At 41.2% G+C, this 17,863-nt stretch overlaps 1 protein-coding gene across 4 annotated transcripts in view; it reads left to right on the top strand.

The window, feature by feature from the left end:
* PRKN (parkin RBR E3 ubiquitin protein ligase) overlaps positions 1-17,863 on the top strand; it is a 1,187,061-nt gene that overhangs the window by 990,010 nt on the left and 179,188 nt on the right. For all 4 annotated transcript variants that reach the window (XM_061207251.1, XM_061207252.1, XM_061207254.1 and 1 more), the window contains exon 8: positions 1,599-1,660. In XM_061207251.1, coding sequence (XP_061063234.1) covers positions 1,599-1,660 — 62 coding nt within the window. The remainder of the gene's footprint in view (positions 1-1,598; positions 1,661-17,863) is intronic.

Genomic DNA, 17,863 nt, shown 5'->3' on the forward strand with positions numbered 1-17,863 from the left:
GGCAATTAATTTACTAGGTTTTCCACCAAAATATTCACCTTGGGATTTCCATTTATTTTCTTGGACTCTTGTCAGGTGGTGACATCACCTGTTTACATTTTGTTCATACTTGTAAAATTTTTTTTGTATTACCTTAGTGAACATTTACGAACCACTTCTCAGAGTATGAAATGCAATAATGTCGAAGATGAATATATATTGAATATAGTAACAAAGACTAAATCTCCGTTCCAGCATTTCATATGACCACAGAGTTTCAGAATTGGAACTAGCCCAAGTCAAATTCATCTCTAAAATATTCTGCATAAATAGTCATTTAGCCTCTGTCTGAAAGCCTCCAGTTACTGGCTTATAAGGCAATGTATTCCATTTTTAAATTAGAAATTTATTCATATTGAACCCAAGTATTCCTGCTGTAATTTTACCCGTTCATTTTATTCCTACCTTCTAAAGTAATGCACACATCTAATCCTTCCTGCAAAGGATAACTCCTTCACCCTGTGGAGACAGTCACCTCCCTCCACGGCCCACACTCCCCCAGGCAAACATCCTCAGTACTTTCCACGTTCTTACATCACAATATGGAGAAGTGGCTCAGCCTCAGCGGTTGCTTTGGCACATTTTCACACAACCCATTTTCCTTAATAGAAATGTCAACAGATTCTGTCATTCATAGATTTGATCCCAAAGAAACAGGTTTTTATATCAATTCTGTTTCCAGAGTTTATATTATAAATGACTGCAAATTAATACTGTGGAATAATTCTATTTAAAAGACAGGGATGGAACACATTTTAAGTGATAACTAGTATGCCCAGGCATAGATAGATAGATAGATAGATAGACGTATATACTTATGTATACATATGTCTATGTATATATATGAGTATGATTTATTTATTTACTTATTTCTTTTTACAACTGAAAAAAGAAAATGTGAAAGCTTGCATAGGCTCTCACTGTCTGGGTAGAACTAGAAGATGATGGGCACAAGACTGCCCTGGCCCTCTTCCCAGGTCTTTTCCATAAGAGACGCTTTCCAAACTGAAATGCAGCATCTTTAGGGTCTTGACAAAGCCTCCTGGAAGAACCAGGCAAGATTCTAAACTAGAGCTGAATCCCATGAAGACGGGGCATCCAGATGCCCCATCTTCATCCTTCACTCTCGATGTGCAGAAGCCCAGCCTGGAGGCTGAGGAAACAGGATGTGATAAATAAGTGAAATGAACCTACACATGCCAACTCCCCCTCTCTGGCCCCATGAAATCCTGGCTCTATATTAGGGATAAGTGACATGCTGGGCAGAAATGACACGGTGTCCTAAGGCCCCACAAAGGCCAGATCACAATCAGGAGGGGAGAAAAGGCCTGGCCAGGGTCATGTGTGGCTCCTTCCTAAAGAATCACAGTGGGGGGCAGGCTGCAGGCAGAGTGCCCTCGGGGGTTTGGTGTCTGGAGGTTGGTTAGACTGTTTTGCAGGTAAGCATTTGTGTCCTCCCCCAAAGCGACATTGGTCACTGGTAGTCATAACTGCAGTGAGAACATAGTACTGCACAGAATGGGAATAACACGTTGGTGATTAACTCTTCTTCTCAACAGCTGGCTGCCCCAACTCCTTGATTAAAGAGCTCCATCACTTCAGGATTCTTGGAGAAGAGCAGGTGAGTCACCCTCTCAAAAGCTACGCCAGAGTGTTGTGGAAGATGGACAGTAATGAGACCGTTTGGGCTCTCTCTGGGGAGGCAAGGGGTGTCTCCTGACCCTCAGCGCCTGAAATGGGAAAGGGAGCCATGCAGGAGCTATGTGTGGGAACACTCTTTCCCTCTTCTATCCATCAGACCTGACAGGTTATTAATTGGTACATGTGCTCCCTGCCAGAGCATTACATCTCAGGACGGGGCAGTAAGCAGGTACAACGTAGTGGCAGATAAGCAAATAAATAAGTGCCGAGATGAATTCATGCCTGAGGGATCGAGCATCACAGACAGCCCTGATTTGATGTCTGTAGGTGGATGTACAAACTCTTTTTACCAGAATTTTATATTTTGTGTGTTACCTGTATTTCACTGCAGCCGCTTTGTCTATGGATGTGAACATGTGACTTATATACAAAAGCTGGCCCATTTAAAGTTGATTATTTAAATGCTGTGTTGTGCTCAGTGAAACATGTCAGATTCTAAGTAGATGTGTTAAGTTAATAATTCAGAGTGCTAAATATTACCTAGATGTATATGTGTAAACACACACACACACACACACACACACACACACACACTTGACCACTTAAAACTAAAGCTCCTAATCCTCATATGGAATTACAGGCTCCATATTATTATTATGTTAACTCTGATGTCAAGCTATCCTTGAAATACTTATGCCATACAGTTTACAGCACGGTAGTTGACCTATTTTATACTCTCGTATTGATTTTTACTCGCAAAGGTGGTCTTTGCCCACTCTGACCAGAGAACATGCAAATGGAGACGTGGCAGCTCAGTTTTGTCAACAGATTTTTGGTTTGTGTGTTTTTGTTTGGTATGTGTATGTCGCAAAGTTGGACTGCCCATTTCCAGTATGAGATTTCAAAAGGGGATTAATTAGGGGAGGATGAAAGGCTGGAATCATTTCCAACTCATTGAATTAGCAGGTTACAGTGTGCCTCATTCATGTTTTCATACTGTAAATTTCCAGAATAGGGAGCACGGATGTTTATTCAAATACAAGCAAAATCAATTATCCTCCATTGCAGGTAAGAGCTGATAACAGACCCCAAACATACCTATTTATGAAAACACCTGAATCTCACAGCTATTTTCCTGTGAAAGCCTGAGAGATTTCTTATAGCAAGAATCATTGATTGTTACCCTGAGATTTCTGCTCAGATAATGGAAGCTTCTCTTCTAACTTGTACCAATATTTGCAAATTGTTTCCATGTTTGTTTTAGAGTCATTGGGTGATTAGTAGGGAAAGAAGCCAACTATAATCATCTCCTTAGAGTTGCATAAAATTCAAGCCACTTTGCATTTTCCTAGACATTTAATCAAGCCATAATCAAAATCAATGTTACTCTGATCAATTGTGCTATATGGCCACTTAGTGCGTCACAGCAATATTGATTTTTATTTCCTGAAAAACCACATTTCCTTCCTTCCTTCTTTCCTTTCATTCGATGAATACTTAACTGTGCACCTACTCATGTGCTGTATGCCATTCTTGGTTACAGGGACAGAGGAGTGAAAAAGAAAGCCCTCTCAGGCTCACATTCTAGTTGAGGAAGACTATTATGTTACACGCACACAAACACGTTCAGTATATAATATGTTAGTTGGTTATCATTGCCATGGACAAAAGTAAAACCAAAAAGAAGGATAATGAGTGCTGGCAGTTGGGGGAGCTGAGATTTTATACAAGGTGGTCAGGAAAGGTCTCCCTGAGGCAGGTGCTAGGTGCATGAGGACCTCAAAGGTGCAAAGGGAAGCATCATGGTGACATCTGAGAAGAGGTTCCCAGGTAGAGAGTAAAGTGAGTACAGAAGTTTTGAAGCAACCATATGTAATGCTTATTTTATTTAAAAAATATTATAAAATATAAAATATAAGTTGTGGTTGGAATAAAGTGGGAAGAAATCCAGGAGCATGTAAACTGGGAGCCGAAGGAACAAAGTGTGTCTAGGAGGAGGACTGACCGTTCATGCCACGCGCTGATCAAGCAGGATGCAGATGGGAAGTGAGCACTGGAATTTGAAACTTGGAGGCCACTGTGACCTTGACCAGTGGACTGGTGAGGGTGAAAGTCTGCCTGGATTGGGTTCAATGGAGAGGGGAGAAGAATGGGAGAGAGAAAATCTAGATACCTTTTTTTTTTTAGGAATTTAGCGAGATGAAAACAAAGAAATGAGGTAGCTGGGGGTAGGGAATGTGGGATCAAGAAATTTTTCTTTTTTATAGAAAAAAAATACCATGTTTATGTGCTGATGGGAATGATTCTGCAGAGAGACAGGGAGATTGATGATGCAGAGGTGAGGGGAGAATTTCAGGAGCAATGTCCTTGATTCGACAACTAGCAGAGTTAAGGTTTGGCCGGAGACAAGAGTGGAGACAGCTCAACCTCGTAGCAGTGGGAAAAGCAGAATATGTAGGAAGATTTTTGCTGGTGTTTCTCTTTTCTCGGTGAAATAGGAAGCAAAGTCATCCGTTGAGAGGGAAGATGGGGGAAGAGTTTTATAGAGATAGGAAAGGATGATGAAAGTGTCATTTAGGAGGGTGGGGAGTGAATAAGTGTAAGAAACGAGTGAATTTGGAGTGAGATCAATCAGCCTGGCTATTTTTCTGTCACACTGAACTGTGTAGGCACAGATGCAGCAAAGGCAGAGGGTCAAGTTTAACCAGCCACATGAGTAAAACAAAAACAAGAGAGGCAAAGGAGCTCTGGGCAGACCTAAGGGAGTGAGTATAATGACTGAGCCTGAGATCTCAGCTGGGTAAGCAGAGAAGAGGGATGAAAGGAGAGAGGGACGGGGAAGAGGTGGGAGGATCCACCAGCTACAGGTCCCAGTGGGTTCAAGGAATGTTTGGAGTTTGGGTTTTAGAAGGGTTTAGCTGGAAAAGTAGGTGTTGGCCGAAGAATGGAATACTTGACATTGAGATTGTGGAGGTGGTGCAGTGACTGGAAATGACAGGGTCAGGGGAGGACCAGGAATGTTGCTGGCTGAGTTAAGGTAGCCGACAAGATGACTGGAGAAGTTGAGGGCATGGACTTAAAAAGCCACGGTGTTGGAAGTATGGCCCATGTGGACCCTGAGATCCTCCAGAATTGTCACCAGAGCGGACTTGGAGAGAGTTCTGGTGAGTCAAAAACTGAGGCTTCTAGAAACAGGACAGGGAAGGGAGGGAGGGACTGAGGGAGGTGGGCATCAGTAGCTGACTGCAAAGGAGAAATAGAGCACAAAGCATGGTTTGAAAATCACAGCTGGAGAGTTTTAGAAGGAGAAAGGAAAACTGTTCTACTTGGGGTGTCGCAGGTCAATACTCGGTGGTGCAGAGGGTGCAGTGGAGAAAACATCTGAGGGGCTGCAGGGGAAGCAGTGTCCTGAGGTGTGACTCAAGTTCAGTGAGGGAAGAATGTGAGAAAAACACTGAGAGAGTGTAAGTTACAGGGCACTTACTGCTGACTGACTCCGAGTTCCCCAAGCTCAGAGGCAGGAGTTGGGGCAGCTGAAGGACAGGGTAGGGACAAGGGATGGACAGAGCTGTGTGTAGGGTGGAGGGTCAGACCGGAGAAGTGACAAGGGAGCCAAGGATCTCTTGGTGATGGATACAAACAGGTCACATCAGCCAGGGATACTTCCGTGCTGATGATACGTGACAAAACGTAGTGGCCTCAGGGCAGATGGTGGCACGAAGTCTGGAGAGGGAGCAGAAAGTTCCAGCCCCACCGCTCCTGCCGGTGGGGGTGGGCGGCCTTAGCCGGAGCTGCTGAAACTCTCAGGCTGTCTCTGGATGCTTGAGGCAACTTAGATTACTTGATGAAACAGAATTTTTTATTGTGTGTTACAAGTTCCCTCGGACAAATCATTGTAGTCTCTAACTTGGCTTTTCGGTTTGTCAAAAAGGAAGAGTAATGCTCAGTCATCTCTTAGAACTTTTGTAAATAAATAAGATTGCAAAGTAAGTTGCAAATATTAAGTACTACACTAAAATGTTTCTGATTTAAATACTATTCACACTATCAATAGACTGAACTAATAGCAACAAAGTAGACACTAAAATCAGTGTAACAGGGAACTATATTCAATATCCTGTAATAAACTATAATGGAAAAGAAAAAATAATAAAATAAAGTAAAATCAGTGTAACATTCACTTAAAAGTGAGTTGATAAAACCTGTACAGATACTGGTTAATTAGTGAATTCATTACTGGATGGTAGAGATGCTGACCAGCTATCTAATTTCTTTGTATGTGATTCCTTTCCGTTTTCATTGACCTTGAATAGGCACTTGCTTTTTGAGATCTGGATTAAAAATAAATCATTATAAACACTATAAATCATTACCTTCCTAAAATAAAAATGCAATTAAAACTCCTTGGAATGTAACATATTACATTTACTTTAGCTCTGGGCCCTGTCTCTGATTTGTGTTTATGATTCACATTCATAAAGCACCTTTCATCCCCCTCACCCACACCCACCAAGGCCAAACTACTTAGCAAAGATATTATCACACTGCAGGTAAGTAAAGACTACTCTAAATTTCTAGGTGAGCCCTAAAGAAAACACGTATCATATCTGTAAGTGCACAGGATATGCAGAGTCTTCAGAAAAACTGCATTTCAGACGTACTTCCACTTTTACCAGCTTCCTCCTCTTTGGGTTTAATCACCAGAATTTTAAGGAAATAACCTTCATTTATTCAACAAACATTTCTGAATACCTTTTTGTACTGTTATTGTGCTAGTGTTGGGTAAAACGGTAAACAAGAAAGTCACAGGAACAAATCATGATAAATGCTAAGATGTAACCTATTTTGGATAAGGAGTCAGGACCTCTGAAACATGAAAGTTGAGAGGACACCCATCATGGAGTGAGCTAGGATCACAGGGCTTGGGGGAGAAGAGCCTTCCAAGCAGAGGAAAGCACATGTTCAGTAGCCCCAGAGGAGGTGAAGAGCTTGCTTGGTTCAAGCCACTAAATAAAATTAATGTGGCTGGAAAACAATGAGCAAGAGGGACCGTGATGAAAGATAAAAACCATCTAGACCAAGTGGGCCATGGTCAAGAGTTTGGATTTTATTCTAAATTCAATGGGGAATCCTTAAAAGTTTAAGCAGGGGGCTGGCATTATCCAAATTACATTCTAAGAATGTCAGTCTTGTTGCAATATGGACATGGTCTGGATGAAGATGATTGGCAGAGGAAACAGAAAGAAGTGACTATTCAGAGGTAGAATTAAAGATCGTGGTGGTTGATTAGCTATGAGTCAAGGAAATGAAGGAATCCTACAGCTCTATTTACTGAGATGGGTTTGATGGTAGGAAGGTGAAGATGAAAGCATGGAATCAGGGTTCAATTCTGATTATCTCTGATATGACTGAAGCATTGAGAAGGAGACAAGTAAGGATTTGGATGTGTGAGTTGGAGCTCAGAGGAGAGGGAGGTCAGGTGTCAGAGATAGATAAATTTGGAGTTGCTGGCATGTAGGTGGTAGTTTATATCCATGGCGGTTGCCAAAAGTAGGTAAGAGAGGAGGGACCACGGATGAACCCTAAGGAGCACCAACATTTGGAAACTTGGTAAAAGAGTGGCAGCCGGCAAAGGAGACCAAGAAGGAGCCTCAAGTTAAAGTAGAAGAAAATCCAGAGATGTGTCATGATGGAGCCAAGAAAGGAAGTGCTTCCCAGAGGAAGAAATGGCTGTTTACATTAATGCTAATGAAAAGCTGAATAAGATGGGGTCAGCCTGTTGTCCTTTGCATACGGCAACATGGAAATCATCAGTGACCGTAACGAGCAGTTTTGGTGGAGAGTTGGAGGCAAGAGGCAGATTTTTATGGGATGAAGAGTCAGCAGAAGCAGAGTCAATTTCTTCTAGAAGTTTTGTTATGAAAAGGAAAAAGGAAATGCATCAATAGCAGGAGGGTTCTTTACAGACTGAGGAGGCTAGAACTTGTTTTATGCTCATTGAAATGATCCAGTAGAGATGGATTATTTGATGATTCAAGAGATAGATGAGCTAGCTAAAGAAGGGAAGTACTTTAGAAGGTGAGAAGGGTTTGTTTTGGATCCACAGCACAGAGAGAGTAATTGACCCTTAACAGGGAAAAAGCCACTTTCTTTGTTGTAAGAAGACAGAAAGGAACAGGTGAGTGTGGGTGCAGGTATGTTGGCAGGTGTAGTGATGGAGAGGGGAAAGTTGGCGTCTAATGGCTCCATTAAGGCAGACACATTTTTCACTGCTGCATCTTCTCCACATAGATTGCTTGACACATAGAAGATACTTAGTCTATTGGTGGGAATGTAAACTGATACAGCCACTATGGAGAACAGTATGGAGGTTCCTTAAAAAACTAAAAATGGAACTACCATATGACCCAGCAATCCCACTACTGGGCATATACCCAGAGAAAACCATAATTCAAAAAGATGCATGCACCCCATTGGTCATTGCAGCACTATTTACAATAGCCAGGTCATGGAAGCAACCTAAATGCCCATCAACAGATGAATGGATAAAGAAGATGTGGTACATGTATGTAATGGAATATTACTCAGCCATAAAAAGGAATGAAACTGGGTCATTTGTAGAGACATGGATGGACCTAGAGACTGTCATACAGAGTGAAGTAAGTCAGAAAGAGAAAAACAAATATCATATATTAACACATATATGTGGAATCTAGAAAAATGGTACAGATGAACTGGTTTGCAAAGCAGAAATAGAGACACAGATGTAGAGAACAAACGTATGGACACTAGGGGGGAAGCTGGGGGGGGGCGGTGGTGGGATGAACTGGGAGATTGGGATTGACATGTATACACTAATATGTATAAAATAGATGACTAATAAGAACCTGCTGTATAAAAAAAATAAATAAAATAAAATTTTTTAAAAAAAGAAGATGCTTAGTAAATATTTGCCCAATAAATGAATACCTCATTTGTGACTTCTGTCTTCTTAGTGAAGTATGAAGTATGAAGTAAGATGTCCAGAGAGGAAAGTGGTGGGATATGAGCAGTATGGGAAGAAAGAAGAGAAAACATGCTACTAGAGAAACATAATACAATCATGAAGAAGTTATAAATGCTCATTTGAAGTCTGTGATGAGTAATTTAAGAGAAAGCAAGCAGTGGCCAGGGAGAAAGTATTAGGTCAGTTCATGAGAATTCTCAATGAAGTTGAAGAATTTAAGCGATGTCCATATTTCAGTAAGAGTACCAGGAAAGGAAAGACAGGAGATGATGGTTGGAAAGAGACATATTTGGAATTGGGATTTCAGAGGTGGTACAATTTCTCATGATGACAAGGCCCAGGAATGAATTGTAACAGTAGAAGAATCTTTTTGAAAAGATCCCAAGAGATGAGAAGGTAAAGGAACTGAAAGAAGAGGTTGATGGATGGACAGTTCAATCCCTAGAATGATGAGCAGAATAGGGGCAGAGATGAAAATCATGAACTAGGCGCTGAAGTCCCAAGAATGAGGGGCTTATCCACCTATGTCCATTGCAGGTGGTGGCAGTGGGGAGAGGACAGGGGTACATAGCCAGATGGCATACATTTCAGAGGAGCAGTGGGGTGGGGTTTTGCAAGAGAGAGGGTGAGGAGCCAGGAGACAACCAGCTCCGACTCTGGCCTTCAGGTGTGTACACCTGAAACAAAAAGCAGCCTTCGTTTTAGGGGGTTGCAAGGAGATAGACCAGTTTTAGTTACATCGGGTAGGAGAGAGAAACCTTTGAAAAGCCTGATTATACGGGAGAGCTTGTTCATTGTGGAGCAGGAATTCCAGGGGACAAAGAGAAAGGGCTGAGGGGAGAAGGGAGGCTCATATTGGAGAATATCGAGACCTTTACGGGAATGAGAATAGTAGCGGATGCCTAAGTCTCAGAAGTCAGTAAGGATGCGAGGCGTGATGGAATGAATCCTGATGACCTTTGGAGGGAAGTAGGTGCACAACCAGGCCACCTGGCTGTTGCCGTCTCCCCTGGCTGTTATCATCCCAAGTGTGTCTCTTGGGCATTAAGGCAACTTACTTGGCCTTCACCTCAGAAAGTTTCCTTAGTATCATAGGCTTGCTGACACCAAGGAAAGATAGTTATAAATGTAAATCCATATAATATAATCGAGAAGATCATTTTTTAAATTATTTGGGTCATCAAAGTTCAAATCAATTCATTAAATGTGCAGTGGAAATAACCCATTTCATTGCCTCAAACTGAAGCCTTACACAAAACTTCCAGACAATGATATGTCACTCTTCCCCTTCCATGGGCCTCATAATCACCTTGAAACCAGTATAGTTGCCTCCAGACTGGAGGATGACCAGAAGGGAGAGATGTGAACATCCCGTGTTAGAGAAGCAAAGCCCAGGAAGAGACAGGAGGGGGAGGGTGCAGGTGGCAATACCACACCCTCAGGGAAGTTCCACTTCTCTGAGGGTGAGGCCCTTGGATTTGGAGACTAACAGCACTGCTCAGACCCACTTCTCAGGGACTGTAGTGAAGGGTAAAATAATGTGTGCCCACAGACAGCCTTGCCCTCTGCCGAGTGCCCCATCAGGAGGTGTGCTTAGCCGACCCGTTTGCAAAGCTTCCAGAAGTCTCTGAAGCCACGCCCTCAGTAGAAACTCCTTCAAGGAAAACGGTTTGCAAGTATCTACTTTCACAGCCTCACCCTTCCTGTGGGGCACTGCATGGCCCACAGCGTGGAGAAGGGACAAACAAGCCAATTGGCTTTGACCTCCTTTCCAGAAGATTCTACGGCTACTAGAAGTTGAGATATTTTTTGGCATCATGTTGTCTGAAACATCTGAAAAAGAAAAACCTTGTAAATTGCAATCCAGGCTACAGTCTGTTGCTCTAATTATATTTCAGGTGTTGTTTGATCTGTTTTCTCCTCGCATTTAATTTCAGCCATCCTAATGATGGTTTTTTCTAGGCGATGAAAAAGGTCCAGCCCTTTCTCTAGCCAGTTTACTTCATCAGTCGATGACAGATGTCCAGGGATGAAAACTACATTATTAGCAACAAAACTGAGAATACAAACAGCAATGTGACAGGCACCTCCAGAGGGGCTGTCACCAACTCCCCGGGGCTAACTACCTGCACATGAAGAAAAATAAGATTAAGATTACTGAGAATTTAAGGAGTGTTTTTTAAAATTCTAACACATATAGAAAATAGGGCATTCTCTACTTAGCACTGGGAAATGGATTAATCATAAATTCATGTTCCTCTAAAAAGTTATTTTAGACTTTTTTTAGCCAAAGATGAAGTGCTGTAATAAACCGTTTTTCATTAGTTTCTAAATGATAACGAAGGAATAGTGAGCTGAATTTTTTTAATAAAAGGGAAGAAAAGAAAGAAAGTGGAGGCAGCTTGGTATCGGGGAAAGGGTGGTCTTTTAGAGCCACAGCCCTAAGTCCCTGCCCGTGTGAACCACAGTGAAGGACTGAATGTCTTTGTGACTCAGTGACCTCACCTGTCACTTCCAGGATAGACGGAGAGTGAAATGCATAGGCAAAGTGTGGGCACAGCCCTTGGCACAGAGTGGTAATTCAGTGAATGGTATCTCTGATGGGGATTTCTCTCCTCCAGGGGGAGAGCAGGAGACAGGTCCTGGGAGGGAATCCCCAGGTGCTTGTGGCTAAGGCTTCACAGAAGCCAGAATTTAGTGGAGGAAAAGCAAGAACAGCCTGTGTAGGGGTTGCTTTTGTAGCTGTACCTGAGTGCCGTCAAAAGGATACTCTGGAAAATTCCACGGCAGAGCAAAAACAGCCCCCTTCCCTGCTCAGAGGATTTGAAAGGCTGCCGTGGATTGCTGACCAGCTCCAACTCATTGTGACAGAACATTTGCCTGTTTTCCCAGATTTAGTTTTACCTAAGTATCCCTGTGTTTCAGATTTCTTGCAGTTTTAAAATTTAGCTTCCTTCTTGCTGTCTTTTCTTAGGAAAGCATGCGAATTAAACATCACGATGAGCCATTTGTGCCCTCCTCCACAGGACAGGCCTTTTGAGTGGTTTTCCAGCAGTGTGGGGTATTGGGGCCCAGTTCCTCCCCAGCCTGACCCCGCGGGTCACCACTTGCACTTAGCATAGAGACAGTGGCCAGCAAGGAAGGGGAAGCTAACTGGCCTCCATGGGACCTGGGACCTGTGACCCTGGCTTCATTATAGAACATTATTCTACCCAACCCAACTCTTCCAACTAGCAACAGACCACCAAAGTGCAACCTCTATTCGATTATGCTCTCCCCGACTCACTTTTAGATGCTTAAGATATGAGTTTATTGAAACTTCTGTGAATTTTATACTTTGAAATGAATGTTTCCTGTTCTTAAGAGAATCCATGAGCATACACGTAAAAACTGAATAATTTATTCCCCAAATAAATAAAATATAAACCATACCAATGAGTTGAGATTTTACCTAGATAAGTCATCTAACAGAATGTATTTTCACTATAATCTGACAAAATGTAGGAGGAACTTTTAATTTTTTTCTTAGGTGCAGAACAGTATGCTTTGTTCATATTAACATTTATTTTAAAAAATTTTTGCAAATATCCTGTCATCTCTAAATTATCTTAGTTATCTGTCTGTGGAGTATCCACTTTATGGAAGTATATCTAGAAATTTGCAAACTAGTTTTATTAACAGCTTAAACAGCATAAGTTGGCAAGTAAGTATTAATATACCTATCTACACGTACACAAGCACACACATAGACACTCACTGTGATTCCAAAGACAAACAATGCCTAAGTGATTTTTAGAGAATTTGCTGCTTTTGAGCTCACCTGAGAATGGACTCCATACAGACCTAGTTCACGTTACAAATTAATCACATTCCTCCAAGTTAGTTCTATTTATAAATGCTATTCAATAGTGATAAGTAAAAAAGCCCTAGGAAATAACACAAGTAGTGTCAAAGGATCAGTCATTGTTCCTTTCCACCATTTGCAGTCCATTTATCACTTTACCACTATTGTGTGTATTTTACACTCAGATGAGTACAGACATTCTGCTCTACTTTGTGCTAACTTGTCACAACTCTCCAGTAAGTATATAGTATGTTTCTTCCAGTGCACTATCAACTTTGTGCCAGTAAGTGGTTGAAAGGAATCTATGAAACTGTGGGTCACATCTTAAAGAAAACTACATAAGGATCTCTGCTAAAGACATATATGTAATTACATGTCTAAATTGTTTCCTTAGGGTATTAAACTTTCTATGAATACTAGAACATTATTGGTCTAGGTCAAATGTTTTTCTTATACATTTCACGATGTTAAAAAAAAGAAATGCATTCAGTAATTGTAGGTTTTGATTCAGATGTTGTGTGTACTTTTTAATCAGAAATTACCAGACATGTAAGCTAAAATATTTGTCTTCCTTTAGAAAAGGAATTGTAATATAGATTGAATATAATAAAGTTATTTCTTATAAATTCCTTAGTTAATGAATGGAAAGAGGAACATAGTTTACACGTTCTGTCAGAATTTGAGACTGTAACACATGTAGTCAGCAAGAATTTCTATAGTGTTAGTGCACTTTGTCCATAGGTTAATAGGTTAACTTCTTCCTAGAAAAAATATTATCGTAGTAATAAAATTGCTTAACTAAATTAAATAGATAGGTGATCTGTCATCAAATCAGTAAATAGCTAATGACTTAAGATCAATTTATTTAAACTAGAAAATAATTTATGTAGGTAAAAATCATCCTATACCACTCTGTTATTAATTCCCATTGTCACGGATTATTTTATTAGAATTCTTTAAGAATGGAGTTAAATTTTATTAATTCATTCTACAACTATTTATTGTGTACCAGCTATGGACAAGATACTGTGCTGAATTCAGGAATACAGATACGTGAAGGAAAGTGGGGAGTGCAGAGGGTCTACAGGGAGGTCTGAGGGGCTGGAGCACGTAGGTCCCATGACTCACAAAACCAGTAACCAGTCAAAGACCTCTGTCAGGACAAAGCCCCTCACTGAGTAAAGGGAAAGAGAAAGTCTGGTTGAAAATGGGGTAACAGAGTTGGGAGATCACAGAAATTGAGCCCTCATATTTTTTAACACTGCCCAAAAATCCGAATAGGAAACTGTAGAGCCATTAAGAGCTATTCTGAATCCTTCTTCCTCCTAAAATTTCAGAACTAATTTCATGTAAATGTGAGCGACAGAAAGGAACAAAGTAAAATCCCAACAGAAAAGAAACAAGGTCAAATCCCACACAAAGTTTTTAAGAGGAGATGCAGAGTGAAGAGCAGAATATTGTCCTGAGAGACGGTGAGAGTGTGTCAGCCGGTCATGCCCACCAGCTGGGTGAAAACTAAAAGAAATATTCCAAAGGGAACTAAGTTATTAAGAAATTTCACAAGTACAAATGAGTAACAATGGACATAGTCTTAAGAGAAATAGAAAGTGAAAAGAAAGAAAATTCTAAAAAATGAAAATAATGTAAGATAAACTAACTTTACCCAACTTCTAAATCAGTCAAGAGAAGTTGACCAATTTAGAAATTAGGTAAAGAAAATCCAATATATGTACACTAGAAAGCCCGTAAGAAAAACATCAAAGCAAGAGAATGGAGCAAATACTAAAAAATTAAATTCAGTACAACTTTCCTGACATAGCATGCGTGTGAATATTGATCAGAAAATGACCAGCACCAAGACATATTCTAATAAAATTACTAGATTCTAAAGAAAAATAAAAAGAAATCCTTTGGGCATCTGAGCAAAAAGATCAATTCACTTATAAAGGAAAAAACAAAATCAGATTGTCATAGGCTTGCCCATAACACTTTACATCAGAACATAGAGTAAGACATTTAAGATACTTGAGGGGGAAAAAATATGAACCCAGGACTTTATATCCAGCCAAACTCATTTTCAAGAATCAAGGCCCCAAATAAACTGTCACTGAGCAAGAATTCAGTGAATATTTTTCCAATGAGATCTTCCTGAGGAATTTATACTAGAGAAGAAGCTTCAAACAACCGAATTGCTGATCAGACATTAACATAAGGACTGGTGATGAGTATTAAGTGTGTGTGTGTGTGTGTGTGTGTGTAGCATTAAGATTACATGAGAATTAGGAGAAAGAAAGCATAGTATGAAATGGCCCTATGTTTCAACAATTTAGATACAGTATTATTGGAAAAATTTGGCAGGAGAATGGGTGGAGCACGTGAAAATATAGTTGAAGTTTTTAGTGATCACATTCATGGTGATAATATTGTTATTGTAAAATCATGGTGTGTACAATGTGAGCTATTATGGAACATTGTGATTCTATTATTCTCTGCGTTCTTGAGAACCCGTGTAGAAAAAGGGCAACACAGATGTAAAACAGAAAATACTAAGTAAAACTCTGTAGTTCTGAGATACCTACCCTCTTAGCAAATTTAAGTCTACAGTATAGAATTATTAGCTGTGTTCCCCAGGCTGTACCTGAGATCCCAAGAATGTATCCATCTTGCAAAACTGAAACTTTGTACCCATTTTGGATAGGACAAATCAGAAGGTTAAACAGTCCAGTGGTACAGAGCTGAGCACAGGCATTCAATAAATATTTATTGGACTCATTCACAGTGATGTGAGGGGATGCTGTGTGCCAAAGCCACACAGGGGTGGGAATGGTGGAGGAATGGCTTGCTGCTTCATACGAGTCTGACCAGACCCCACCTGGCTTAAAGCCAACTTCCTGTCTGCTCTGCACGTGCTGCTGAGTGTTGGTGCAGAAAAGCAGGCAACTCTACCGACTAGCTTCCTCTAAATTCATAATCGCTGTTCCAATGGGCTGTTAGTGCCGCCCAGCAATAATCCTGACTCCAAACATTCCCTCCCCTTTATCGTTCATACCTTTTCTGCTCATCTCAAATTTCCAAAACCTCCTTTGTCCGCACCTGGGCCCCAGCACTCTGCCCTCGTCCTGTCTAAGGCCTCACCCTCTACTCATCCTTTAGATCCCATTCCCTCACCTACTCACGGGCGTCATCAGTTGCCGTCCTCTTCTCACTCATTCCCTTCAGCCTACTAACATCCTGTTATTTCTCCATTTTCAAAAATCCCTTTACAGTCCCACAGCCCTCCCAGCTGCTGTCCCCCATCTCTGCTGCCCCTTTCCATCAAACTCCTAGAAAAAAGTATCCACCCTCACCTCCTGGAATTTGTCTCCTCCAGTTCTCTCTTGACTCCACTCCCATAAGGCCTCTGGCTCCATGACTCCACTGAAATGGCCCCTGTTGAGATCGCAATGGCATCTCCATTTCTAACAAGAGCCAGTGTTCAGTAATTGGCTTATCTGCAGCCTTTGACACAATTTATCATGACACATACACCCTCCTTGAAATACTGTGTTCCCTTGCCTTCCAGGACACCTACATTCTTCTCATTTTCCACCTGCCTAATAGGCTGCTTCTTCTCAGTCTCCTTTGCTGGCTCCTTCTCAGCATCCCCACAAAGGTTAGGTAATCTCATCCAGTCTCATGGCTGTTGAGATAACACAGGGTCGTGTTGTCAAATCAGACTTACAAGAATCGTAGATGTAACCCAGTGTCAATCTTTACTAATAACTTCCAGGATGCTGGTAATGATGAGACACAGACAAAATACAAGGAAACCCCACCTCATTTAACACAGCTATGCATGTCCTTTCTCAGCATATTGGGAGGTACGCTAGGCAAGAGTCAATACATAAGGTCTCCGGGAAGTTCATGGAATGATCACTAACATGAAATCTCTCAGTTATATAAACTGCCTCATCATTCATCACTTGATGAAATGTCTTCATTATCCCTTAATAATTGCATAGCTTATGACATTTTCAGAGAGCCTTACCTCATAAATTCATATATTCTAGTTTATTGTAAGCAAACTTAGACCAAGTGTTTCCTGCTAAATGCATTCCACAGATAAGAACTCTTTTCTAGTAAATGCCATTGTATATAAGTACCATTAGCATATTTACAAGGGGATTTGAACAACACATCTTTCTTTTTTTGCTGGGGTCAGAAATATGAGAAAATGGATAGTAGGCCTGATGCTAACCCTTTCCTTTCCAGCTCTACGTGCACCTATGACTTCACAATCGGTGTCTACAACCCGCAACTTTCTCCTAAATTCCAAAGCCATACATTCAACTAGCCACTCAACATTTTGACTTAGCTGTGTAAGAGGTTTTCAAAATGAATATGAGCACAATAGAAATAATGCTTCCTTTTCTCAACTCCTTAAACACACAGACACACACGCACATAGGCACACACGAATACACACACACCTTTCTTCTTCCAAGTCTCCCCATCTCAGTAATAGTCTCTCCTGCCCTCTCCCTGCCCTCTGTCTTCTCAGGGAAAAACATTACCTCCTGCTTGATTTCCTTTCCTCTCACACCACGTATCCAACCTGCCTAAAAAAATTTGCCATTTCTACCTTCAAAATATATCCAGAACTCAACCACTGCTCCATCCCTACCTCAATCACTGCTTTCCTGATTCAAGCCACCACCATCTCTCCATGGACCTTGCTGAAATAACCTCTGACCTGCTTCTCTGCTTCCTGCTTCCATCCTTGTCCCCACGAGTCTATTCTGAACATATCAGCCAGATGGCTATCTTTAAGAGATTAGTCACATTGTGTCATCCACAGCTCAAAAGTCCCCAGTGGTTCCCAAATCTCTCAGAATAACAGCCAGAGTTCTTATAAAGGCCTTCAGGGATCTATACATCCTGGATCCCCATTAACTCTCTGACTTCATCTACTATTACCCACCCCCCCACACACACACACGCCCATTCACTTTACTTCAGACACACTGGCCTCTTTGCAGTACCTCAAACAACCCAAGCCCATGCAGCCTCTGGACCTTTATAATGCTCCATATTCAGCCAGGAAAGCTCATTCCCCCAGGTGGCATGTGGCTTGCTTTTCTAATCTCCTTCAGATGTTGGCTTAAATGCACCTTCTTCATAAGGCATTCCCTACTCCCTGATCACCTCTTTAAAATTGTAATTCCCATCTTCCCCAGGATCTATCTCTTCTTAGTTTTTTATTCTCCTCCCCACTTATCACCATCTGAAATACTATACAGTTTAACCTTTCCGTATTTACTGTTCTAGTCTTATGGATGAGAGCAGAGATGTCT

This window comes from Eubalaena glacialis, chromosome 12, assembly GCF_028564815.1.
Source record: "Eubalaena glacialis isolate mEubGla1 chromosome 12, mEubGla1.1.hap2.+ XY, whole genome shotgun sequence".
Taxonomy (NCBI): domain Eukaryota; kingdom Metazoa; phylum Chordata; class Mammalia; order Artiodactyla; family Balaenidae; genus Eubalaena; species Eubalaena glacialis.